The sequence below is a fragment of the Mustela putorius genome, unplaced genomic scaffold (genome assembly GCF_011764305.1).
Source record: "Mustela putorius furo isolate JIRA1106 unplaced genomic scaffold, ASM1176430v1.1 tig00537301_pilon_pilon_pilon, whole genome shotgun sequence".
Taxonomy (NCBI): Eukaryota; Metazoa; Chordata; class Mammalia; order Carnivora; family Mustelidae; genus Mustela; species Mustela putorius.
The window spans coordinates 1,620,646-1,647,997 of NW_025422439.1; the positions used below are offsets into that span (position 1 = coordinate 1,620,646).

The 27,352-nt window shown below is 52.0% G+C and overlaps 1 protein-coding gene across 1 annotated transcript in view; it reads left to right on the forward strand.

Moving 5' to 3' along the window:
- Positions 1 to 27,352, forward strand: part of PAPPA (pappalysin 1) — a 234,524-nt gene that overhangs the window by 178,865 nt on the left and 28,307 nt on the right. Inside the window, exons 14-18 of the mRNA XM_004774071.2 lie at positions 1,743 to 1,911; positions 4,117 to 4,300; positions 13,447 to 13,657; positions 14,370 to 14,541; positions 23,415 to 23,562. Of these exons, the coding sequence (XP_004774128.2) occupies positions 1,743 to 1,911; positions 4,117 to 4,300; positions 13,447 to 13,657; positions 14,370 to 14,541; positions 23,415 to 23,562 (884 nt within the window). The remainder of the gene's footprint in view (positions 1 to 1,742; positions 1,912 to 4,116; positions 4,301 to 13,446; positions 13,658 to 14,369; positions 14,542 to 23,414; positions 23,563 to 27,352) is intronic.

Genomic DNA, 27,352 nt, shown 5'->3' on the forward strand with positions numbered 1-27,352 from the left:
AGCATGGCCACACTGGAAGGCATAGGTCAGAAGACTGGCTTGGGAGCTGGTAACTTGCGGAGTAAATCTGTTTAAATTGGAACCATGTGGCTCTTGCCCCCAGGCCTTACACATCATGAACAGATGCATTGTGTGGTGTCAGAGCCCTTGCTCTGAGTCCACAGAAATGCTCCTGGAGGCTTCCCCAGGGCACCGGACGCAGTTTGGGCGAGGCCATCAGGACCAGGAAGGAGGACAGAGAACTCAACATCTCCGCAGGTGTCACTTTTATCCCTCTCCGCTTCCGAAAGGGGGTATGTGGAGAGGCAAAGCCCACGTTGGTGTGGGACCAAGACCTTAATCAGGTGCTCCCCTCTCCTGAGTTTTTTGTTTTTTGTTTGTTTGTTTTTAAAGGCCATCTGTGATGTTTGGAGGCTTTTAGCTCCATGCCACTCCAACTGTGACTCTCAGCAGGCTCCTGAGCTAAAGCCCCCAGCAGGGTCTCCTGAAATGGGCACCATGAAAACAAATGGGGACTTTATTCTGAAGCTGGTTTGCCCAGCAATGGCTCGCTGTCCCCGAGCTCTGTGCGCACACCGTGTGCCAGGCGTTGGGGTAGACAGAGTCAGAGAGGCAAAGGTTAGCGAAAACTGGCCCCAGCACACTCTCACTCTTCCCAGTCAATGTCTCAACCTCCTCAAAGTGCTTTAAGTGCAAAGCGCTGCTGCCGCACACTGCCACCATTTAGGAAATCCCGACAGGAGGCCTAGCTGCTTTATTGCAATCAGAGGACAGGGAGATGAAACAGACATTATCTCTCTACCCTCAGGGAAGTTCTAGTCCAGGTGTGGGGCAAGGTTAACAACAAGGACTTTGGAGTCACACATCTGGGTGGGAGCTTAAACAGGTAACTTGATCTCCCTGGTCCCCGATTTTTCCAACTATAAAATGAGTAACACTTAGCTCATAGGGGTGTTGTAAGGACTGAGTGAGCTCATGTACCTAAGCGATCGGTGAACAGTCACTAAAGTTACTGCGTGTCTGTGTAACAGGAACAGGAGGGGAAAGATCATCTAGCTCAGGGATTTTAGATTTCCATTTCCTTAAGGATTAGCACACATTCTGGCACATGGTGGGCACCCAGGCCCTGTGCTTTCAGTGCATGAAGTGTGAGGCCATTTAGAGAAAGGAGGGCAGGAGGCCTGCCAGGGAGCCCCCCCCCTCCCCGGGGACACGGGGAAGCTTCCTGTAGACATTTACATGGGGCTGGGACTGAAGAGTGGGTAGCATTCAAATTGGCAGGAAGGTTAGAACGGCAGCCACAGCAAGAAGTAAGGCGTGATCTCTGTACGACCTTACTAACAGTTCATGCCTTGCTTTACAGTTTATAAGAGAGTTCTACCTTCAGCACGTCCGTTGAGTCTCACAACCCTTTGGTTTGGCCCCATATGAGCACTCTCTGAAGCTCAGAGAGGGGAGTACCTTGCCCAACGCCACCCAGGTGCTAGGTACTAGAGCACAGACTTGTTTACACTATGAGCGACCGCCTGTTGAGTGTTTCTGTGGGCCGGGAATTGTGCTCTGTGCTTGTCCTATGCTCTCTCTGTTTTCATGCTCACTGCACCCCTCTGAAATGAGTACTGTCACCAAATACAGAGGCTGGCGTTCAGCTTGGTGCCAGACGCATCAGCTTTGACCTTCCCGCCAGCGTGCGGTGGGTATGAAAGCCCCCACTTACCCTCTTGCTGCTTCCCCCCCACCAGCTGTGTGCACTTCGCATGTGAGGCCTCCGACTGCCCGGAGCTGGCCGTGGAGAACGCGTCTCTCAACTGCTCCAGCAGTGACCGCTACCACGGCGCCCGCTGCACCGTGAGCTGCCGGACGGGCTACGTGCTCCAGATACAGCGGGACGACGAGCTCATTAAGAGCCAGGTGTGTGCAGGTGCTGGGCTCGGAGCCCCTCTCCAGCCCCCAGGGTGGGGGGTGGCTGGCCTGGAGTGGAGCTTCTCGAAGAGTGCCCCCCACCCAGCAAAGACGCAATAAATACGTGTTGACAGAATGCATCCACCCGTGAACCTGGAATTTCCAAGACCACAGTTCCCGTGTGGAATAGTGTCCCACACAGCACGTGTCAGTCTTTGTTGGGGGTTGCAAATGTGGAAAGGCCCATGCGGAGCCCTCGGGAAGGAAACCCTCACAGGCCGAGCTCCGCTGCAGGGGAAGGAGCCGCGTTAGAAAGAGGGGAGCCCTCTGTCAATGAGGTGCTCACTCATTCACTGTCATCATAAAACAGATTGCAAAGCATCTGTTCGCCAGGAACCAGATGCCGTGGTAGGTGCTAGAGCAAAAAACAAATGTCACTGAGATAAACCCGCGTCCTCCTCCCAAGGAGGAGGACCGTTGCCGGGAACGGGCAGGGAGTGAGTCATGATGGCACCGTGTGATGAACGCCGGTCGAGGCAGGTGCCGGGTGTGGTGGAAGCCCGGGGGGACTCACCCTGGAAGTGACTGGGAAACAGAGAACCAGACGGATGGATGGGCACAGGGGTATGCCCTGAGGAGGGGCAAGAAATGGGTTCTGGGGGCACAGGTATGGGAAGGTATGGGAAGTGGTATGGGAAATGGTATGGGAAGGCCTGTGGCTAAGAAAGAGTATGCCCCAGACAGATCTTTTCCCCTCCCCTAAACTCACCCAAGCAGTGAGGCTGGCGGGGCAGGCAGGGTCTTCCGGTCAAGGCCTGGTTCGCTTGCCCAGGAGGTTTGGGGTCGATCTTTAGGGCCACGGGGAGCTTTTGAAGACAGTGACGTGGTCGGATGGTGGTGGATCAAGGTCCTTCTGGCTGTCCGCTTGGGTATGGCATGGCGTCCGGCGGTGAGACCAGCCACGGGAAGAGCCGTCACAAGCCATAGGAGTTGCTCATGGACCAGGGCAGTGTCAGGCACAAGGGGCATGGTGGAGTACTGCTGCAGCCAGACGCTGCCGTGGGGTCTCAGAGTGGGCACTGGGGCAATGAATCCCAGAGATCTGAGGGTTCCAGAGCTTTGCCACTAGAGGCAGCCTTTCCTGGGGCCCTGCCAGCAGGCTTCCCCTTCCTGCTGCAGACACACAGGGACACTCCTGTGGCATGGAGCTTCTGCGCTGAAACAGAGTCCCCTGTCGAGGCAGCCCCAGGGTCCCCAATTGCTTGTCTTAGACACCCACTTCCTTGTGTCGGACATGGCAGGTCTGAACTCCTGTGGAAACAATTAGGCTGTTTTGGCACGGAGGGACCTCTGCTGCCTTTGATGTGTGCTTAAGAGGGGAAAAATGTCCTTTGCTTTTAAAACCCCGGATCAACATTTGGCATCCCCCGTCCCCTGGGATCTGGCGGCTTCCTCCTTGAACAGCAGGCTGTGGGCTGCCCGTGGCGGTCCCTCCCTTGGCTCGGAAGCCCGGCCTCACCCTTCCACCCATGCACCACTGCCATCTTCTCCTTTGGATCCAATCCCTGTCGACCCTCATTGCTTTTCCCAGGCTTGTCCCAAGCTCACGTCTACCTCTCTCAACGATCTCAGAGCAGGGAGTGGCTCCTAGAGCAGCCCGGGGTTCAGTGCCAATGCAAGAGCTCAAGGAAGGAAAGGGACTTTTCTGTGGTGTCCAGCACAGGGGACAAACATATCCCATATCCCAGGGCACTGCCCACTCGATGCCAAACACTGAAGCAGCTCCCTGTTGCCTCCTGCAGAGCCAGGAAAAGGTATGATGATCAAGAGCCAGTGAATCAAATGTTGTGCCATTTTTCATGGGCCAGTTCATGAAAGAAGTCATCAGGCCCCAGGAGTCTGAGTCCCGAGATTCTCATCAGCACGATGGGAACGCTGATCTGGGAGACTCGGCAGGGAGCGGTTCGGAGTGCAGCTGTTAGGTTCGGTTCCCACGTACCCTCTTTACAGCCATGTCACTTGGAGCTAACCAGTGTCTCTGCGCCTCAGTGTCTGCATCTGAAGAATGGGAACCGAGACACCTAATTCATTAAAAGCCAGTTACAGTTCAGCATGGGTTTCCAGGAGGAGACTCCCAAGTTGTTGCGTGGGGTAGAAGAGGTGTCCCCCACATCTGGCGGCAGTCTGCTTATTATCCCCACCTCTGCCTTCCAGGTGGGACCCAGCGTGACGGTGACCTGCAGCGAGGGCAAGTGGAACAAACAGGTGGCTTGCGAGCCAGTGGACTGCGGCGTCCCGGACCAGCATCACGTCCACGCTGCGTCCTTCTCCTGCCTTCAAGGCACCACCTTTGGCAGCAAATGCTCCTTCCAGTGCCGTCACCCTGCGCAGCTGAAAGGTATGGAGGAGGAGCCTTCGGCTCGGTGGGCCCTGCTTCCTCTGTGGGACACCCGGAGGCTGCTCCCAGGCACTCCCCCAGGTCTCCGACACCCGGGGTTGGGCGGGCTTTTATCTGCCCTTCTGGTTTCCCTCTACCAATGGAGGGAACGCATGTGCACTGTTTTGCTCTGCAGCCAAGGAGAAAGCAGTGTGTGGCTAAGACGGCAGTGAATTCTCCTCCAGGGTCCTTGCAAGTCTTACAGAAGAGAGAAGGGAAGGAATGAAGCGGGGGAGGGAGGGAGGAATAAAAAGATTAGAAGAAGATTTGGAACAGACACGACTGGCTCACTACATAGGATTAGGGCCCAGTAAGCCTAAGAGATGCGTCTTATTATTACAGCCCTGTTCCCAGGGGAGGACACGAAGCCTCAGAGAGGTTAAAGAACTTGCCCAAGGCCACTCTCTCCACAGTGGCATCCACGTGGGGGCCCAGGTGTGTCTGTCACCAAAGCCATTGCTCCTCTTTAGGAGGAAAGAGGAAATGGGCAGGAAGCCCTTGCTGGAGAGCTCCTGGGCAAGGCCCCAAGGTGTTGGAGTGAGTGAGGCAGAGTCAGACATACGGGAGAAGAGGCCAGCCTGGCTGACCGAGGACGTCAGGACCAGAAGGGTTTTCAGAGCTCGTGTTGAATAACTGATTATTTGGAAACATGGGGAAACCAAGGTCCAGTGAGAGAGGAAGGAAGGAACATGGAGAGAATCACAGAGCAAGTTAGTGCTATTTCCAGAAAGAATGCTCTTGGCTTCCAGTCCAAACACTAGGGTTTGACATGACGTGACATGATCTCCAAGTTACAATGGTTCAACTTAACAAGTTTTTGGTGGTGTAGAAAGCGGTGTGTCTTCAGTCGACACCCGACTCTGAATTCTGAGCTGCCGATATGTGGTCCAGCACAGCCTCGGGGTGCTGGGCGGTGACCCTTCATAGCAGATACCCACACAGCCATTCTGTCTGCCACTTACAGTAGAGTAGTCCATAAATCACATGACATATTCCTCTCTTGATTATAACATATGCTTTGCATGAGACAATTTTGCCCCACTTTGTAGGCTAATAATGTAAGTCTTCTGAGCACGTTTAAGGTTCGCTGGGCTGAGCTAGGATGTTTAGTAGGTGAGGCATACAAATGCATTTTTGACTTGCAATATTTTCAACTTAGGATGGGTTTATTGGGAGGCCACCCCATTATATGTCGAGAAAGATCTATATCCTCTTTTCTCAGAGGTGCGCTCTCCTTTCCTTGTTTTATCAGAGGGACTGTCATCCCTTTATCAGACACCCCAGATGATATCTCCCTCAAGCAGGGGTCCTTCAGATGGGTCCAGCCACCAAGCAAAGGTCCCGCCGTCACTCTACTGTGTGGGAATAGTGGACTCCCATGGGGTTGGGGGACAGAGGGGAGGTCTATGAATTCTCTTGAACTTAGATATAATACTATGTATTCATGAGTTTCAGGCATTTTGATGATTAGAGAGAGTCCGTTGTTTCCCCAGATTTTCAGGGGGAGACAGAACTCCCAATGATTACTGGACATGAGTTCCTAGAAGGCAGTGGCTACATCTAATCCATTTTCCCATTGCTGTCAGCAAGCCCAGAATCTTCACTTAATAAGACTCAATAAAGTGTTTTGACTGGATGGCTGGATACATTGATAAAAGTCATACCACAGGAAATGTTTCTTTTGAGAGGTGAATGAAAGACCAAGTTATCTTCTTAAACAACCCCAAAAGAAAAACAGGAAGCACTCATGGGATGCAGCCTTTAGGTCCCCTCATTTTTAACCCAGTATGACTTGAGTACAGGAGCTATAGATGTTTCTGGTGAGGTACCTTAAAGATGCAGGCTCTGGAGAGGTGAAGACAGTGGGAACTGTTTTCCACCTTTCAGGCTTTCCGAGTCCTTCTGTTGGCCCAGAGGTGGGGTGTGTTCATGACTCCAGACCAAGTAATCACACTTCTCTTCTCAGGAAGAGACCTCTTGGAAGGAACAGTGTGTAAATTAGCATTGATTATCATAGACCCCATTGTCGCTAAAGGTGATTCTTTAAAAAAAATAATTATTGGGATGCCTGGGTGGCTCAGTTGGTTAAGCAGCTGCCTTCGGCTCAGGTCATGATCCCAGCGTCCTGGGATCGAGTCCCACATCGGGCTCCTTGCTCTGCAGGGAGCCTGCTTCTCCCTCTGACTCTGCCTGCCACTCTGTCTGCCTGTGCTTGCGCTCTCTCTCTCTCTCTCTCTCTGACAAATAAATAAATAAAATCTTTAAAAAAATAATAATAATTATTTATTTTGGAGAGAGAGAGAGCACATGCATGTGCTCATAAGCTGGGAGAAGGGGCATAGGGAAAGAGAGAGAGAAAATCTCAAGTAGACTCCACACTGAGTGCAGAGCCAAACACAGGGCTTGAACTCACAACCCTGAGACCATGACCAGAGCTGAAATCAAGGGTTGGACACTTAACTGACTGAGCCACCCAAGTGCCCTGTTATTAATGATTCTTTATCAAAGTGATTGAGACCCTTCTGCTGTTGCTTCTCTGCTGACTATGGTGGAAGGGGGGGTGACCCCGCTGTGGAGACGAGGCCCCAGGGGGATCATCATTTTGATAGCTGTTGATCTCAACTTTGTTCTTCCCTTGAGAATGCAGAGAAGCCTCATTCCAGTGGCCACGCTGACCCACTGGGACCCACTGGCATTTTTTTTTAAATTTTTAATTAATTTTTTAATTTTATTATTTATCTGAGAGAGAACAAAAGCAAGAGAGATCACAGAGGCAGAGGGAGAAGCAGACTACCCACCGAGCAGGGAGCCCGATGTCTGGACTCCATCTTAGGCCCCCCGGGATCATGACCTGAGCTGAAGGCAGTCGCTCAACCAACTGAGCCACGCAGGCGCCCCCCACTGGCATTTTGTGCACCTTGGCTGTCAGCATCATCCAGTGCTCGGATGCTTCTCCTAGGGTCTGCAGGCAGTGAGGGCTGGGTGAAGGCCCCGCCAGTGCTCTCTTGAGCTTGTTAACGCCCCTTCTCAACCCAGGGGTAAAGAGGTGAACAGTACAACTCTTTCCCTCCATTTATTGTTTGATTTCCTTTCCTCCCTTCAATTTGCTTTTCCTAGCAACATGATTGAAGCCAAAGAGCACTGTCTTAGAATCCGACAGACTGGGATTCCACTCCTGGCTCTGCCCTTGCTGTTGAGATTCAAAGAGCTAGTTCATGGCTCTGAGCTTCAGTGCTCTCATCTGTAAAATGGGTGGAGAAGGGCCCACTTTGAAGGGTCAAGATTGAGGCCTGAAAGAGAAGGTATGTGTAAGATTCCAGAACCAGAGAAAGTGCTTAATAAATACTGACCTACCCCAAGGGGCGCCCTTGTGAGCTGTGCCGCGGCCTCTCTCCCAGCCCTCACCTCCGTCTCATGGAGCCCTTAGTCCTGGGGGCTGTGGAGACACATTCCCTCCTCGGCACTCTGCCCAGGACCCAGAGGCTAAATGTTGGCAGCCAGGTAGCCAGCACCCAGGACAGGCAGTAACGTGTAGCCCCCAGGGAACTGGTAGACTGTGGGTAACCCCCCAAAATGACTCCCCCCTTCTATTTCCAGTGAATTTTTCTTGAATATCCCTACTTTCACTTAAATTCTGAGCCCTCTTCAAGATGTATGTAAAATATCCTGCTAACTCAAAGCCTCAGGGTCCCTTCTGCCAGGACCCTTTACCTAGGGAGCACTACCCGTATAGACAGAAGCTACAAAAACAGAGGGAAAATATGTTCTCAAGTTCAACAGCAACAACAAAACTTCAAAATCATAAATGTTTAATTAAAAGGCTGAATATACCACATTACTTACATCACTCGTCAACCTCAACTCAACTGTGTTGGGTGCACTTGAGTGTGGAGTAGGGCTAAAAGCAAGCATACCTTGGAGCTCTGGGCTGGCTCATTTGGAAGAGCAAGGAGCTCTCGGTCTTGAGGTTGTGAGTTTGAGCCCTGTGGTGGGTGCAGAGATCACCCAAATAAATAAGTAATCTTTAAAAAAAATGTAAAGTAAGCACATCTTCCTCCTTCAAAGATCTTTTTAAAAGGCCCACTGTGTGCTTCTGGTTCTTGTTGCCTTTTCTGTCTGCTTTGCCTCTCCAACCTCAGATTGAAAACTCAGCCTCTCCACTTGTTTCCAGAGGATACCCAACAGCAGTGGGCATTTCTTGGTTTCTCAGACTTTACCGAAGACAGGAATGTGAGCTGGGGGAACGCAGAGAGTGGCCACATCCCACAGTGCCCTGTGGGGAACCTTTGTGCCTGCTCTCAGCTCCTTTCCTCACCCAGCACTTCCCCCTGCAGAAACCTGTTATGACTTTCCTCGCTGCACATTTTCTCTTCTGTTCTTTCTCAAAAGCAGATAGCCAGGCCCTGAAGGTCCCTGAGGCATCTTCCCCACAAAAACAGGGTCATCCCTTGACCCCAACAGAAACTCTCGTACGACTCCTAAGAAACCGCTGCTTTCTCCATCTGTCACTCTAGTCTTTGGGATGGTGAGGGTCCAGGATGGTCTAGGATGTCACTGGGACCACAACACTGCCAAGTACTGATGAGAGACCACTTCTCAGATTATGCCAGGGGACCTGAGGGTCACAGTAGAGAGGGGGCTTGTCCATTGTGAGGCCGCTTTTTGATGTAAGCAGTGCTGAGATGTCATCTCTTAAGTAATTCTTCCTGTCTCTCTCACTCCAATCTTGAGCGATTGCTCAGGTTTCGAGAGTGGAATCTGTTCTTACCTGCTATCTCAGAAGCCCTTTAACCTTTCCTAAAGCCTGTCCCTGAACCCAGAACTCCATCAAAGTCTGGAACATCAGAGTTGGGAGGAGCCCAGGGTCATCAAGATGAATCATTTAATTTCGGGATGGGGAAACTGAGGCCTGAGAGAGGAAGACATTTACACAAGGATACATAGGAATTACCATTAGCACTGGGGCAAGGGTGCTTACTCTAGAAACGGTACCCCGTAGCTAGGCCTGCCATTCCCGCCAATATGGTGAATACACAATCATGTATTTGTGTCTCCCATGTGCATTCCCAAGCCTCTTCTTCGTGACAGGTGTCCAGCGTTGCAGGCACCTTTCTCTCTCTGCTTGGGAAGGTTTCCGTCACTTATCCCTGTCTGTGACTGTATCTGACAACAGCCACTTTCTCTTGAGCCTAAAGAGGAATGACAAATTGGGCCCCTTGGTAAAGAAATTTAGAAGTGAGAGGCACCATTCTGGACAGTGGGGAGGGGGTGGAGGTTCTGAAATCTTATTGTATGACCAGTTCTTGGTTTCGAGATTCTCCACTCATCCAAATTCTCCTGATTCCAAGAGACATTCTCTGGCTGTGCTCATGGGAAAAAGTTCCAAGAGAGCACTTAGGAGTCAGGCAGACCTGGAGGGAGCCCCGACTCTAGATCAAGCGACTCATGTTCCCTCCTACGGACTCAGTTTTCTCACCTACAAAATGGGGTTAATGACAAATTAGGTTATTAGGAGGGTCAAGGTGGCCCTGCCTCCTGGGCTGAATTATAAGCAGCTATTGGTAGCCTTCCTTTCAGACACTTAGGGGAGAACTGGACGATTAAATAATCAAAATATAACCCGATTCACCTCAGCTAGAGCTGGAAGAATCCAGTTCAGCTGAGCAAACGACATGCTTTCCTGGACTGCCAAGCCCAGCTCAGATTTTCTCTTTGACTCTTTGGCGTCCCGGGATCCTAGCAGTGTGCTTTCAGAACTAAAATCGGCAGAGGCTTTGCTTGCTTCTCCTGATGACTCCATCTCTTCTGCTTCGGCTTTCCCCTCTGAGTGCTGGGTGAAGGTCCAGTTGGCTATTGTTGGGAAAACAACCATCCTAAAATCCTCCATGGCCTCATTTCCTGCCTCACTTAGCCCAGGACCTTGTACACAAGGACTTCTTTACATGTCCTGTCTTTCTTCCTCTTCCTCTTCTGTAACTTCTGTTCAGGTCTATTTCCCATCAAGAGCAATGAAACTGAATCTACTCCCAGTTCTTGCAGTACTAGCCTTTGGCTGATGTAGCCTCCCGAGGGCTTGCATGTCCACTTCCAGTCCCTCTGGCTGCATCTGTGTTTTCTCAAAACAATACAGTGGCCAATGTTCATTCCCATCCTAAGATGTTAGAGCTGCAAGAACTCAAAGACCACTTTGGCTTCACGCCAGAGAGATTAGGTGACTTGTTCAAGGTCACATGTAGATCCATAATAGTTCATGCATTTTACAAATGGGTATTAAGGACCTATAGTGTGCTTGGCACTAGGCTAGGTGCTGGCACTAAAAGAATGAACTTAGTCCATTCCCTGGCCTTAGGATGCAGGCACACTGTGTACGAGGTATTAACAGAACCAGACGTTAGGTCTCCTGGTGTTTCTCTCCTTCTAATCTGCCCTTGGTTAATTTCTATCTTCAAGGCACTCCAAAGAGATTTGGTCTTCTGGGTAATCTTTTGAATAAAATAATAAAAATAGCCACATCTCTTTGACAGCACATTTACAATTATGTTAATGCTTGTTAGAGACCAGAATTTCTTGAGGCACATTCATAGACAGGCTGAGCACAATTTATTTTCCTGACTTTAGAAGATGAACAGATGAAGGTTCAGGGTCACATAACCTTTTGGAACCCCGTCTGTGACATCAGCACTGTTAGCCCCAACCAGAAACCCCGGGCTCAGAAATGTCTGCCCCTGTTGCCTGGAGTCATGTTCCCCCAGGAAATGCAGGTAGGGAATGAGGTAGGGAAGCTTGGACGTGACAGAAGCATCCAGAGTCTCTTTGAGAGCCAGGTCCTGCTGTAGGCAAGCAGAGCTCAGTCCCTTTGAGGAACTATGGAAGACAGGGTAGAATCTTACTCAGAACTAATGCCACTCCTGCAGCACTGAAGCCCCAGCACCGGGAGCTGTCCCTTTGGGACTACAGCAAAAGGCCTCTGGCACAGGGTTACAGGTACGGGGACCATCCTTTGGGGAAGAGAGGTCAGTGCCAAGGGGATGAGGGCAGGACATGGATAGCGTGTGGCATACCCGGCTTTCTTCAAAGCCACATGGTGAGTATAGAGTAGTGACTGTAGCTGGATCATGGAAATACCGATTCTGTGCAGCGAGGCGTCTGCATCTCCGGGATTTTGTTCATCGGTGGGGTGAGGGCATGTCCATGGTCCTGAACCACCAGAGGCTCCATTAGCGTGATTCTTCTGTGGACTGTGGTACACAGCCAGCTCCCACGTACCCTTTCCCAGAATTGACATTCTTGGCTTGCGTTTCCTCTCTCGATGACCATTTCACAATTTTTCTGTTCTCCTGCCACCGGAGGACCATGACTTCCACTCCACAATGTATAATTTGCGTAGCTGATGGGGTATGCTTTCAAGAGTCCTAACACATTTTCCACCGATATTTTATCCTTCTTGGGGAACTCAGAGAGGGTATGCACCCTGTATGTTTCATAACTTCTTTCCCCCTCTCTCTCCCTTAGTTTCTCCCATAGCTTTGGCTATGCCTACACACCCCAAAACACTACCCCAATCACAAAAGCAATTCAAAAATCCATTTGAAGTCTCTGGTGTTCTAGAAGCCTCTCTGCTTCTATGGAGCCCAAATGAATCATCCTCCATTTGACGTAGAAATCTCTGTAGTTTGCAGCATCACTGTTTATCAGCACGGAATCCTCTGTGGGGTTCACAGACACTAGGTTGGCTCGTGCTCACCAGATGGGTCACACTGACACAGAAGGAGAAAGAAGACCGTGAATGGGGTCAGGGAAGCAAGGAGCCTACAGGGAAGGGCGCAGCACTCCCTGCTTCATCTTCGTCCTGCTGTCTCTGTCTCCAGAGACCCTACTGCCTTCTAGCACACCCAACAGTGTATTTCTTTGTGCAGTTTCTTGGGTGTCTCCCTAGCATGCTAGAATCGAAGCTGCAAGAGGGCAAGGTCTGGGGGTTTTCTGTTTTGTTCATCGCTATGTCCCAGCACACAAAAGAGCCGCTGGCACATAGCCGGCATGCCTAGATGCTTTTTGGATGATAGTTCATCATTTTACTAACTACGAGGACTTGGTCAGGTCACTTGGCTTTCCGGGTCTCTGCTCCCAAATATGCGTCATCCAGCTATGAGCCCGCTGTGAGACTAACTCAGAGGACTAACTCAGAGGACACAGCTCATGTCAGCTTCACCCCTACCCCTGCACCCTTCCACTCCTCCCTCCTTCCCGTCCCACAGCCTCCCACGTGAATACAGCCCCACTTGTCAACACCGTTCAGTCATAACCGCGGAGAGGAGCGTTGGATTGAGAAAGGCAGGCTTTGGGTCCATCTCTGATTGTCTTGGGGCAGGGTTTTGGGGTAGGCTGCACATCGATAATATATGACCTGGCAATGAAAAGCCCCATGCCTCCTGGTTTTCTTTCCTTTGCACCATCCCCCATCAAGCTAGCTTCCCGGGAGGCAATCAGCATGTCTGCTGCAGCTGGCACAGGCTGCAGGGGAGCACCCGCTCTCAGCTGCTCCGGCACAACTTCGCTGAACACCGGGCCTGCAAAAAAGTATCAAGCCTCCAGATACCACGGTGCCATCGCTTCCAGGCACAAGGGGGGCTGGGAGCAATACAGGGGCGTGGGGCACGGGGAGGAGCAGCTGGCAGCTCCACGGCACACGGCATCCTGATGTCAGAACTCAGAGTTGATTCTGATGGGCGCCTGCTTCGTCAATCACTAGACGGAGTATGTACTTTCCCCTCCAGGCTCGGGCCCCCACCTGGCAGAGCCAGGAGGATGGATGGAAGGAGCATGAAGGTCTCTTTCCTATGCAGTAGAAGAGATTCTAGATCGGGAGTTGGGATCCTGGAATTTTAGTTTACTGCCTGTGGGGGGTGAGTTCCTCCCCAAGCTAGATCTTCTCTATGTCACAATGCCCTCCATCTCCTGGAGGCCCTCAGTTGTAATCTGAAGGGGCTGGAATTCCAAGAGCAAGACCCTCTGGCTTTTTCCAGTTTAGTGAAGCCCAGGTAGCTCGTAAATTAGCTTGGCTGTCCGCCCTGCCCCATCTGCTAACCCTGCCTGCCTGTGTCCTCTAGGCAACAACAGCCTCCTGACCTGTATGGAGGACGGCCTGTGGTCCTTCCCGGAGGCCCTGTGTGAGCTCATGTGCCTAGCTCCGCCCCCGGTGCCCAACGCCGACCTCCAGACGGCCCGGTGCCGTGAGAACAAGCACAAGGTGGGCTCTTTCTGCAAGTACAAGTGCAAACCTGGATATCATGTGCCTGGCTCCTCTCGGAAGTCAAAGAAGTAAGTTGGCTGGAAATACACTCTCACAGGTTCTGCCAGCCAGGAGAGCCAGGTCTGGATGTCTGATTATAAGGAAACACTCTTTCTTTTTTCTTTTCTTTTCTTTTCTTCCTTTCTTTCTTTCTTTTTTTTTTTTTTTTTTGCTGGAGGCAATACCTACTGTTCATCGTATGCAGCCCTGTAAGAGTTTATAGGGACATTGTTAGTAACTGCCTACTGGCTGTGTGACCTCAGGCAAGCGACTTCACTTCTCTGGGCCTCTACTTTTCAAGGATAAGGTGGGGATGATGATACCAGTTACTGTATAGTATTATTGTAAAGAACAAATGACGGTGTGTTTGCAAAGTGTTTGCAAAGTGCCTGGCACATAGTAATTGTTCAATAAATGGTAGGTATGATTATCATCATTAGCCGAGTAGCTACCATCAGAACACTCTAGAAGGAAGGGAAAAGACAAGAGTTTGCCGGAGTTGAGTTTATTTCAGCCCACATGGAACTGAGAGAATGTCTGAAACTCTTGCTTGCCCCAAGTTGATGAATTTTCTTTAATCTCTACGCATGGCGCTTACCAACAGATAGGGCGGTTAGGGGATCAGGAGTGCGAAAGAGAAATGAGAGGCCAGCTGGCTCAAGAAAACCTTGGGTGTTTGCATAGGGCATGAGTCTAGCCATCTAATCCTTAAGACATTTTTCTTTGATCTCTTCTTTGAAGACGGGCCTTCAAGATTCAGTGTACCCAAGATGGCAGCTGGCAGGAGGGAGCTTGCGTTCCTGTGACCTGTGACCCACCTCCGCCAAAATTCCATGGGCTCTACCAGTGCACCAATGGCTTCCAGTTCAACAGCGAGTGTCGAATCAAGTGCGAAGACAGCGATACTGCCCAGGTAAGACTCCTTGAACTTGAGGTTGGTGCTTGGGCCCTCTCCTGTCTGCTTATTGAAGAATAATATCCTTCAGGAGACTCTGCAGATATGACAGCCAGTCGCACCAGTGCGGAAGCTAAGAAACTGGGTTCTGATCATCTTCTTTGGGAATCTTCCTGAGCTTTGTTTTCCTCCCTAAATATCCTATTTTGATTCAGAGATTCTTAGCTTTGCGAAATGGTTAGTGTTAAAACTCTTACGAAGGGAAGCGTATATGGAGTCCCATGGCAGGAAAATGACCCCAGTTGAGTTACTGTGATAGGAGTGACCAGGGTGGTTTAGCCAACTTCCCACCACCATCAGCTGCGGTTGTTCCTGGAGTGTTTAAAAATGCAAGGTCACCATGTCCTCCAGACATCAGTTGACTCTGCCAGCATGAAGCAAAGGGGAACCACATTGTGATTAGGATAGAGTCTGGAGAACAGTAGGAAAGTATGGGAGACCAGAAGGAGATAGCAGGGTTTGGATCTTAGCTCCATCCCCTGGCATCTGAGAGGAAGTCTGGCACTCCCACCCATTCCTGCTGAAGGAATCCATGACTAAAGTTCTCTTACTCCTTCTAAGACAGGTAGGGAATCTTGAACGGAAAAGGGAAATGATAAATCCACCAGTGGTTCCACAGTGATAAACCAGCCATTTGGGGTTGATAGGCTGAGCCCTATATTTCAGGGGTATGCAAGGACCTTCATCCAGGTGGGGCTGGGGTGCAGCTGTGTGGGACTCAGGGCTGGCTTCACCTGCAGCCGGGCCTCAACCGTCTTTATTAACCCTGCCAAGGCCAGGCCTTGCCAAACAGCCACCTTTAAGCCCCCTTCACCTGCTCCTCACATGCAGACAATGGTCAAGTTCTACTCATTGTGCCTCCAGGATGTCTCCCAGAGCTGTTCTCATCTGTCCCTGGTATTGCCACAGTAACTCAGGCCACCGTCATCTCCTTACTGAGCTGCGTGCAGTCTTCCGATCACCTCCCTGCTCTTGCTTGGGTGGCTCAATCGGCTAAGCGTCCAGTGGACTCTCTGCATTTCAGCCCAAGCCATGTGTTCAGAGCACACATCTTATCACAATTCTCCTGCTTAAAGCTCCTCATGAACCAGTGACCCCTGTCTCCCGGGGGACAAACTCCCAACTCCTTGGGGTGGATCGCAGGCCTCCCGTGCAATTGCACACCATCTCACCTCTGCATTGTCAATGAAAGAGCCCCTCCCCCTTTGGTAGCTGCCTCGGTCCTCGTCTTCCTTCCCAGACCAGCCTGGGCACCCATTCCTCCAGGAACCCCCTTTTTTATTGAAAGATGGTCAACACACGATTCGTTGCAGGTGTACAACACAGTGATCAGACAAGTCTGTTTATATGTCGTCCTGTGCCCACCACCCGTGTTGCTACCATCTATCACCATGCAGTGCTGTCACACTACTGTAGACTATCGTCCCCGTGCTGCACCTCTCATTCTTGTGGCTTGTTCACTCCATAACTGGGAGCCTGTACCTCCCACTCCCCTGCACCTGTGTTGCCCATCCTCCCTCCCCTCTGGCGCCATCATTTTCATGAACTCTTTCCTGAGGTCCCTTCTATGGTTGGGCTCAGTGCCATTTTCCTGAAGTCTCCCACACCCTAGCACGGGCCACACTGCCCTGTAACACATTTCAGGTGCTCCCTTCCCCAGGCTGTGAAGTGCTTGACCACCTCTTTCATCGGCCCTGAGTTTTCAGCACTTGGGACAGTGCCAGACACCCAGTAGGTGCTCAGGGAACATCAAGCCGTGAGAGCCATGGGGAGTGTCCAAAACAACCTCATTTTCTAAATGAGAAAAACTCACACTCAGAGAAGTCACTCAACCACCCGAGGTGACACAGCTGGTGTCTCCTGAGTCAGAATCCGGATGCTCCCAGCTGTGGATGGACTGAATCCAACAGACACCCCCTGAAAACCCTTCGCCACGCACACTCGTAGATGTCTGCATCCCCCAGGTCACTGCCATCCTTGCCCGCCAGGGAAGCAGAAGCCGGTGTTGGGACAAGCAGAGGCCGGAGGTTACCATGGCCTCACGCAGGCTGCTCGGCTTCCCTCTTCCTCCCTTACATAAAACTGTTGCTAACAGTTACCCAAACTGCTGAGCCAAATACTATTCTGGCCGCGGTCATGTTATCAAACGAAACCCAGTCTGCCTGGGGCCTGCCAAGTACCTTTCATGGCCAGTTTGTATTTAAAGGAGAGGAAAATGTAAATTTATCAGACGACTCAAGCAGTTCTGTTTGGCAACTGGCAGAGAGGCTAGACGCAAAGGAGCGGGGTATTGCTTGTCGGCTCAAAGAATGAGGGGACGTGTGCCAAATGGGCTCCTAATACAATTGACGTTTCTAGTTTGTACCGAAAATGAATTTCTTCTACCCTCAGACCAGGGGCCTGAGAGCCAAATCTAGTATTCACCTCAGATCCCCTCTAGCTGCCTGTAAACACAGCAGAAATGTACGGCCCAGAGCATCTTGAATTAAACAGCTTGTATGGAGCCGGAATTCTTTGCTTTCCAAACAAGTTCCAGATCCTGGCAGAAGAGGACAGGGACTAGTCTAGGGGAAGTTCATGTACTCCCTCCCACTGCCTCTAAAAGCAAATTGACGAATGAAACCTCCAGTTCATTTGTTCCTTGGGAGCCAGAAGGATGCTGGATCTGGACTCTGAGTTCAAGTACTGACTTCACCACTTACCAGTGGGAGGACTTGGGCAAGTTGTTTAACCCTTCAACTTTCAGTTTTCTCATGGTGGGGGATATACTACTTCCTGCCTCATGGTTTGTCAGGATTAAATAAGGTAATGAAAGTATAGATAGGAGTATGCCTATGAGTAACCCCTGAAATTGTACAGTATACAACCTGTGCCACCATGCATGGCAGCCCTGGGGAAGAAAGACATAGGTGAACTAGCTTTCCTTTAAGGTCACTTCTAGTGGAGAGAATCCCTGATCCTCCACATAGGCTCCTATAGAAATAAAGGCAGTGGCCTGAAGGTTATCCCTCTGTTGGTGGGTAGCCCCAGAAAGTTAGAAAAGAAGGCATCTGTCATGTATGAAGCCACAGTGTGGGATGGAGAGACCCAATGTGAACCATAAGGAAACCTGATTTATTGCTCAAGGAAACCTGTACAATACAGGAACTCTCTAGTCTAGCAATGCCCAGAAGAACTTTCTGTTGGGATGAAAATTGTCCTGATCTGTGCTTTACAGTATGGCGGCCTCTGGCCACATCTGGCTTAGGGAATACTTGAACCGTGGCTGGAGCAACTGAGCAATGAGGTTTTAACCCTTTATTTAAAGCATTTTTTTTTTTTAAGATTTATTTATTTATTTATTTGACAGAGAGAAATCACAAGTAGGCAGAGAGGCAGGCAGAGAGAGAGAGAGGAGGAAGCAGGCTCCCTGCTGAGCAGAGAGCCCGATGCGGGACTCGATCCCAGGACCCTGAGATCATGACCTGAGCCGAAGGCAGCGGCTTAACCACTGAGCCACCCAGGCGCCCACCCTTTATTTAATTTTAAACAGTTCAAATTTAAATGCAAACAGCCACACTGATATGGTAGCTACCATACTGGCCAGTTCAGCTCTCGAATTTAGAGTGTTAGTATTTCTGTAAACCAAGATAGAGAACCTGGGTAATAATAGCTTCTTTACTTCAAGTGTTTCCGGGACTCCAGGCTGGTGAGCCAGACTTTCTCTCATTTTGACAATTCCCAGCAGACATTTGAAAAAGAAACCAACATCCCCTTTTCCGAATGAGGGAAGAAGTCTTGGAGGCTCAGGTCTTGCACACGGTTATGAATGAGCGGGTGGCGCTGACGGGCCCCACAGCTCCGCTTTTCCTAGCCCCTGAACACTTCCAGGGCAGGCTAGTGGCAAAGGGCAGGAGCTCTATCCCCAGATAGCCAGGGAGAAGTGCCAGTTGCCCCAACAGTTAATCCAGCTGAGATGCTTCTGAGCTGTCTGAGGCAGTAACTCAGGCTCAGTTCTATGCGAGAAGCACGGGGGCAGGTGGTATTTGTAGGTGATATGGGAACAGCCATCTTGTGATTGGGATGGAGTCTGTGGGGGATGCACACATGGGGACTGCAGCAGAGGAAGAGACTAAAGGTGCTTGTAGATGAAGTAATGCTCTTAATGGGGATTCCAGCTGCTCAGCCAGAGCAAGACAGAAAGGGTGGGCGCAGAGTCAGTAATACACCCAGGTGAGTGCACGGGTTGCACAGGTGGCCATAAAAGCCCTTCTGAAATGAGAAAGACTTTCTGCCCGTGGCGTGCGTCTGGCTCATGCCTTTAGGGGCTCTGCTGTGGATATGGGGAGTCCTCATACGCACGACGCCTCTCCAGGCAGGGGTGACTTCTGGTTGCAGCATTGTCAAGGGCGAGAGCCAGTTAGAAACTTGACAGGAGGTGGGCTTGACCGAGGAGATCCCCCCCTGCCACCCACTTGTTTTATAGATGGGACCTCTGGAGCCCAGAGAGGGGAAGAGACTCGCCCCAAGTCACACAGCAAGGCACCAGCAGAGTCTGATCTCCACACCTCTAATCTCCTAACCAAGTCATTGCCCACTCCCGATTTTCAGCCATTCCTTCCCCATACACGAAGGCTACATGTCACTTCGTATCTTACTTGGAAGATGCAAAGTGCATAAAGGGCACTGCCTGGGAATTACGTAATTAATAGCAGCAGCGACTTACTGAGCGTTTTCTACTTGCCAGTGCCTGGGCTGAGTGCTCTGCACAGACCACTTTATTTCAGCCCTGCGGCATCCGTCTGGCATTACTGCCCCATTCCGTAGAGGTGGAAGCTGAGGTTCCCTGAGTTAAGGTGGTTCGCCCCACGCTATGTAGCCAGGGGTGGGGGCCCTGAGATTCCTGTTCCTCCGTTAGCCCGCGTCCAAAGCTTAGCCCTTCATGTCCCGCTCTGAGGCTGCCATGGTCTCTCTGCCATTATTTTGTCTATTTCCATTTCTGCTAAGGAAGAAGAAGAAATCTAATTCTCCCTCTCCCCGCCTCTCCCCTCCAGTGTAGTAGAGGCACGGAGGCTTATGGTCAGAAGACCCGCCTCTAGCATTGGCCCTCCCCCTGTCACGGCCGTGCTGCCTTCCCACACCAGCTGCTGCCGTTTCTAAAATGTGGGTGTTCCTTGAGTGGATTCTAGAGATCACAGCCGCGGAGTGGCCTAGCACCTCCACTGACACTGGGAGAGCCCTCATGTGTGTTGAGCTCTTACTTACTTACTTATTCGGTCCTCGTGCCGACTCTGCAGGCAGTGCACCCCATGCCCATGTAACCGGGGAGGAAATTAAGGAACACAGAGAGGTTGAGAAGCCTCCCCAGGTACTCACAGCTAGGAAGTTGCAAGACCAGGATTTGAACCTGTGTAGTTTGGCTCGAGTCTATGCTTCTATTATAGTGGCATCTTTTTTTTTTTTTTTAAGATTTTATTTATTTATTTGACACAGGGAGAGAGATCACAAGTAGGCAGAGAGGCAGGCAGAGAGAGGGGGCGGGAAGCAGGCTCCCCGCTGAGCAGAGAGCCCGATGTGGGGCTTGATCCCAGGACTCTGGGATCATGACCTGAGCCGAAGGCAGAGACTTAACCCATTGAGCCACCCAGGCACCCCTACACTGGCATCATTTAAAAAACTCACTTGTTCACTTCCCAGCCGAGCCTCAGTTTCTTAATCTGCAACAAGGGTATGATTTCTACTCTATTGTGTTAATCAAAGGGGTTTTAAATGCCTGTAAAACAGTTGGCACCTAATGGGTATTTGATAATGGGATTATTATATGCCGTTAGCGCTCTGTGGATCTTTGTGACTAAAGAGAGTTTGAGAGAGTGCACATGCTTTTTTACAGACGGACTCCCAGGCACAGAGAGGCAGAATATTTTGGTGAGGGATGCTTAGCCCTCTGGGGTGAGATTTCACCTTAGCATGCAGAACCGTGCATTCAGAGCCACGTGTACCCGGTGGGCTCCTTGCCCAGTGCTCTTGGCTTCTCTCGGATGGCATCCTCAACATCAGGTCTTCGTGGTCACCCTAGATTAACACCAAGGGTTAATTCTGAGGCTCTGTACTAGCTGGTAGGTAAGCCCCGAGTGCACCAAGATCTAGTCTTAAAGGGGAATTCAGAAATCCAGACAGGCTCTGGAAAGTCTGCTGTGCGGAGGGCACAGCGAGGGCAAAGGTGCAGAGCTGGGAAGCAAGAGAAATGTGCAGGAGAGACGAGCTAACCGAGAGACTAGGAGGAAGGACAGGTGCGTGGCAAGAGATGGGGCTAGACTTGTCATCTGGGCTCCACTGTGGAGGCCTTGGAGGGCCAGGCCACAGATGTGACTTGTTTGGAAGGTGGCAGTGTCTTAGCAGAAGGGTGATGTACTTGTTTAAAGAAGATTTAATCAGCAGCCGAGAGTGCCTGATGAACTGGGCAGGAAGGAGAGAGGCTGGAGGCAGCAAGACCGGGCCCTTTACTCCCCTCTTCTCCGGTGGAACCTTCTACAGTGGATTTGTCTATGGCGAAATTCCCTGAGCAGATTCCAGCTAGTTCTAATACGTTCTCTGCTGCAAACCGAGGTCCCCAGCCAACTCTGGCCCACGTAGTGCTGAGGTCTGCAACCCTTCAGGGGCTGGAGGCCAAATGCATCATAGGCCCAGGCCAAGGCTCCAGGAAATTGGGGTCAATTTCCTATTCCCCCGAGGGCCCAGCAGAATCATGGGGCCTGGGGCCTGGGGCTCCAGGAGGGAGAGTCGCTTCTCTGAAGCCGCATGAAGTGGCCTGAACTCTCCGTGAGCTCTCACAGAACCTCGGGGGGGAGGACCGTGTAAGATGTCCCACAGCTTCCCGCGCGGGATGGACCACCCTTGTCCCGTGGCCACCGAGGCCCCCGCCGCAGACGGACAGGCGCGCGAGAGGCCCAAAGAGGGCCCCCCTTTCCCTTCGGAACCCTGTCTCCTTGCAGCTGTTTTCTCAGACAGGGCAGCTTCCGCCTCATCAGCCCTGTCGGCGGGCTGATTCACTTCCTCCTGCTTGCACTGGTTCTCCTAGTCCCTCGTCCCCCCGTGTCACCCTCTGCTCGCTCACGCGTGTGTCCCGTCACCCACACGTTCGTTTCTGCTCTTGCTTACGGAGCAGTCTCCGTCCATGACTCCCTGTCTGCTCACCCTGTCTTCTGTCAAGCGGTTCTTGAGGGAACACAAACACCTACCGAGTGATGAGTGAGTGGACCGGGGGGTCGGGACCTGTCATGTGCTGTGGCCCTGAGGAGGCGGGGCGAAGGGGGCACTGTCTGGGGCCTTGAGCAGTTGGTCCTCTAGGTGGGAATGGATGGGAAACAGAGAGGCAGAGCGTGTAGAGACCTGATGCGTGCACCCTGCGGTGCATCCTAGCAGGACTAGGACGGGGTCCTCTGGGCTAGGCAGGGGGTCTGGGCGGGGAGGGAACCCAGCAGCCAGGAGGAGCGGGTGTGCGGAAGCATGGCGGCAGGGGAGCACCTAGGGTGCACTTGAGAGTGTAGGTGGTTTAAGCCGACGTTCAAGGTTGGTGGTGGTGCTGTAGGGAGCAAAGCCATGGAGAGGGAGCCAGAGTTCAGGCCCTGCGGGCTCTGGAGGCCAGCCACGGGACTTTGGATGGAAGCTGCAGGGCATGGGAGCCAAGGCATAGATATTCGTCCTGGTGGAGCCCAGTCAGCGACTCCTATAGAGTTTCTCTGCTTATCTAAAAAGCTTGAAAGAGGGAGAGAATAGACAGCTTGTTCTGCAGTGGAGGGCCCCCCATCCGGATACCGCCCAGCGTTCTCCATTCTCAGGGGGTTGAGTCCAAACTCCATACGCTGACAGTGAAGGCCCCACCCTGCGTCTGCCCTACCAGCTCGTCCTCCCTTGGTTCGCCAGCCAAGAGCCCCTGGGAAGCTCTCTGCTGCTCACTGTACTTCCTTGCATTTGCCCATGCCCTTTGGCCTTCCAGAAAGGTCTTCCTATCCCTGTTCTGTCTGTGATTCTGTGCATCCTTGAAAACCCTTTTACCATTTAGCACCTCCTCTACGGGGCCTCTCTGCTTGTGCCTGACAACCCATTACTCTCCCCGTGACCTCCCAGCCCAGCACTGATGACCATCGTATTGACGTGGCTGGCTGGCTGCTCACGTGACTGTCTTTCTCACGCGGACCCATACTTGACTCCGATACGGCTCACTTGACTTTTGAACCCCACAGAGCCGGGCACAGACTGGGCACCAAGAAATGGTCCTTGGATTCAGGGGCTGGTCCGCAGAGCGAGACCTCCCATTAGAAACCCAGACTCTGGAAGTAGGCTCAGAGCAAGGACTGAACCTACACGTTGCGTGTGCCTACTGCCTTGCGGAAGATGGAGAAACTGTGTAACGCCTGTTCTAAAGAACTGGGGGAGGGGCACTGAGACAGCTCCAAGACCCATGTTCTTACCTACTGTATGAGCTGGGGTGCGTTTGGGAGTGTTTGGTCACCTTCTATCTCAGTTAAAAAAATAAATAAATAATCAACACAGAAATCTCTCTGACTGAAATCTCTGAAAGAGCTCGAAGCTAGGGTTCAGAAAACATGGGAGTTAGGCTCCCTGGAGCGCTCTGGACACGTTTCCTGACTTGAGTCCTCAGTTTCCCCATCTGTCAAGCAGAAATGTTAACAGTGCCTCTATTTTTGGATGATTGGGTTTCTAGCTAACACTTCCAGTGCTCTGGGGAGATGAGGAACAGTTTCCTCTGTTACTCTGAGGGGCTGATTACGGTGAGGGTGGCAGTCCCTCCAGTTCGCGCTGACTATTCTTCTGTGGTCTGTGCTGCTCAGGGACGTGGGAGCAACATCATCCACTGCCGGAAAGATGGCACCTGGAGTGGCTCCTTCCACATCTGCCAGGAGATGCAAGGCCAGTGCTCGGCCCCGGACCAGCTCAACGGCAACCTCAAACTGCAGTGCCCAGAAGGCTATGCCATAGGTACGGTGGGCGCGTGAGGGCGGCGGGGTGGCACAGGTCCTTCTCAAGCCTGGGGCCAGTGCTTCGCTGGCTGACGGGGCACCACTCCCGATGCCCTGTAGGAGGGAGACAGAGATGAAGGAGACTAGGTCCTGTGCTCCCAGAGAGAGAGTTGAGGGTACACGTGTTGGAGAAGAAATTTCGGGGAGTTTGGAGAGTCCCACGGGAGCACAGAAGAGCTGACCGCTGTGTCGGGGGACCTAGAAGGTTCCCAGGGGAAGGGACACTTCTATAGGGATTCGAAAGAGCTTGTTGGGCAGGAGATGGGCTTCCGGACAAGGAACCCTGTGGCGTGGAGGGGAAGAGCTGCAAAGGCACACACACCCTGTGTCAGAAAGCAGTGGTGGTCCCCGGTTCATCTTAAATTGTGCGTCCTACTAATCCTTCATGAGTACCTACAGCGGGCTAGGTCCTGCAGCCAGCACTTGAGAGGCACCTTCTCGTATCTGCTCAACGACCCATGACAGATGAGGAGATGGGCACGTGAAGGGATAACAGAGTCTCCCCGAAGCCAGACAGCGTTCCTCCTCTGGAGCCCCAGTTCTTCCTCTGGCGTCTCAGTGGCCTCCCACTGGGAGGATAAAGAATATGTTCAAACGGCTCTTTGTGTGGTGACAGGCTAGCTCACAGAGTGCCCACAGTGAGGGGAGACAACCTGGAGTTTGATGCCAGGGATTTGCCTGGTCGAAACCAGGCATCTGGACGGAGGCATTAATCACAGGCTCCGAGGCTTTCTGGGGGAACTGGGCGTGCATTGAGTCTGACCTCAGTGGAGGGCAGTGGTGCTGACCTCTTGGGCTGATTCCCTAATTGACCATGATGAAAAGCCCAGGGAATTGGATGTTCTTTCTCATGGCCAGCGTGATTTATGGGATAATCACCAGGGATGTCTGGAGCGGGAGGTTATCACGCACACACTCACTCCCAGTCACACAGAGCCAACAAGTTCTGCATCCAGCAAAACGGGAGCTGTCACTTCTTGTCCAGAAGCAAGGCCTGTGCTTGGGGAGGGGAGGTGTAGGGGGCCCCTGACCACCTCCTTTCAAAGACGGAAATGTAGAGCCTGAGAGCACACATGCGTTCTTCACCTAAAAGCAGACCAGGAATCGGTGCTCCTGCATTGAGCCCAGAGCACCAGCTCCTGTGTGGGTGAGAAAAGCTCTCTCTGATGATTCAGAAGGGACTTCAGGTTCCTACAGAGCCGCCATCTGAAGGACCCTGGCCCGACGTTTGCAGAGAGGGGTTATCTTGCGTGATCTGCCAATATAGGCATTCTAGAAGTTTAGGGCAGCAGGTGTCGCAATGGTCAGTAACATTGGATGCTCTATCCCAAAGCCAATGCTTTCTTCTGCCATCATTCCTGACAGGTGGTTCTAGACACTTAGGTCTGTGATAGGGTCCCTGCCCCCAACTCAGCCAGGATACACAAGTGAATATTCAGTTACACTCATGACTGGTATTAAGTGTTCCTGGGAGGGAAAACTTTGATGAAGTGACTTCTATTTAAAAGAAAAAAAAGAAACTTTTAGAAACAGACTTCCTGCCTGTCTACCTCCACGGATCTACTCAAATATATTCACACATGCAAAAATAAACACAAGCACAAATGTTCAATAACCGAACAGACCCAAATACATGCAGCATAAACTCATGCCTAGCACGTACACCTCAGCCAAATACTGCACAAACACATCACTTAACACGCACACACACATACACACGTGTGACATAGAGTCACACACGTCACAAGCACAGATGCATCTGAGGCCCTGAAACATGTTACATAGGCAGGAAGGTGCCCAGATACGCTGTGGGGCCCCCGGGTGCATACACCGCCCTCACAATCTTGCAGCACACGGCCCTGCTCTTCGCTCGCCCAGCAAGACAGAGGCACACGTATGGCCGTACCGTAGCATCCCTTTGCCCACTGAGCTTTCTCAAAGTCAAGCAGGAAGGGAAAGAAGTCAGTACGACACAGGAGCCTCAATGTCCTTCTCTTCCCTGTGCCCATGTCCCGTTGCCAGACAGATGTCCCTCTTATGGATATGGTGATCCGTGCATGGTGGTGGGCCTCTGGGGAAGGTGGCAGAGGTGGTTGCTAAGAGGGAAAAGGCACTGTGGGACCCTGGGAGGGAAGGCGGGAAAACAGGTTTCCCTCCTGACCTCCAGGTCCCTCCCCTTCGTCACCTCCAGAGACCCCCAGATCAGAAGCCCAGGCTGGGCCCTTCCCTGTGCACAGCCCCCCTCACCAAGGAGGGGATTTGACTCAAGGCCTTATAATCGGGGTGAAGTCCCTTCCTGTGGGCTCAGAGGCTGGAGGACACATTCTGGAGCCGCCCAGAGCAGTCCCCTCTGGGCTCCTCCGCCGGGCAGCACAGGCCAGCTTCTGTGGCAACCAAGAGCGCTCAGAAAGTTGCTACTGTCCCCTCTGCACCCCCGGGGCTGCCACCCTCCCTCCTTCTCCCAGGGAAGGAGAGGCAGAGGCCCGGTGAGATCACCCTCTGTAATGATGCCAGTTCCTGCTCATATATCACAACAGGGCAGCCTGGGCCTAAAGCCCCAGCCCTGTGTGTGTGGCGGGGGGTCGGGGGAGAGTGCAGGGGAGGGAGCTGCGGGGAAGGGGGGACAGGACTGCTGCTGAGCAGACCAGGGATGGCCTCACAGGCTACCTCCTGCTTTTGCAAAAGAGGATTTTATCATCACAGCCTTGTTTCTACCTCGCTCCCTAAATACTCCTTTAGAACTGATTTCATGATAAGCACGCAGCGCTGACTTTCTCCAGCTGCTTCGTGACTCCCCCCGCCTTATTCCCCTCACTCATCTTTTTGGTGCTTTTGCAGCGCTCCCCACCCCCGCCACCTCATTTCTTTTCCTTCCTCTATCTTCCTTTCTCTTTCCTCTGTTGGGCTCCCCTGTATCCACTGCTGGGCTCAGAAGGCAGAGGGACGTGGGTTTTAATTGATGGGGCCCAAGTCGTCTGCTTTGTAGCCTGAGCTCCGTGCACATCTCTAACCTGAGACATGGGTGTGATGGCAACCCGTCACACAGCACAGGGTATTCCAGAGAATGAGTGACAACCACCTGCAGGGCCAGGGGTCTGGCCCCCACCTTTTGGGCTCGGGGGCCCTGTGTTTAAAGTGAAGAGGTTTTAAACACTGTCCTAGGCCTGCCACTCCACCCCTGTCCCTCTTCAGTCCTGGTGAGTCTCTCAGAGGCCAAGATGGCAACAAGCAGGGCCCTCGTAGATAGACAGTGTATGTGTGTGTGTGGGTGGGGGGGTGGATATACACATAGACATCACACACACACATGCACACATGCGTGCACCTGGAAGGGAACCTTTGAATGGCTACTGGAATCAAGTTGGCTGTCTCTTGGGACTCACTTCATGTTCAGGGGTGGTCCTGGCATTCAGGCAAGGGAACGGCCTCCTTAGGGCCTTGGTCAGATTCTGTCACATCTGTCCTTTGCCCACAGGAATGAGCATGGCTTGAGAGTCCTGGGGACACCTCATGGGATAGGCTTGATTCTCAGGAGACTTCGCAGTGTGTGAGGGCAGGGTGGAGAGTGAATGCACCAAATTACAGTCAACTTGCCAGCCCGCAGCTTAAAGTTGCTGTGCCTCATCAAGGGCTGCTGTGTACCTGCCTGTCCCCGCTTATCATCAATGCCTTCATTCTTCCATTTCTTTATCCAAGATGCAGTCTTGTATTCATTCACTCCCCCATCGCGGTACGCATGTCCTCCTGCG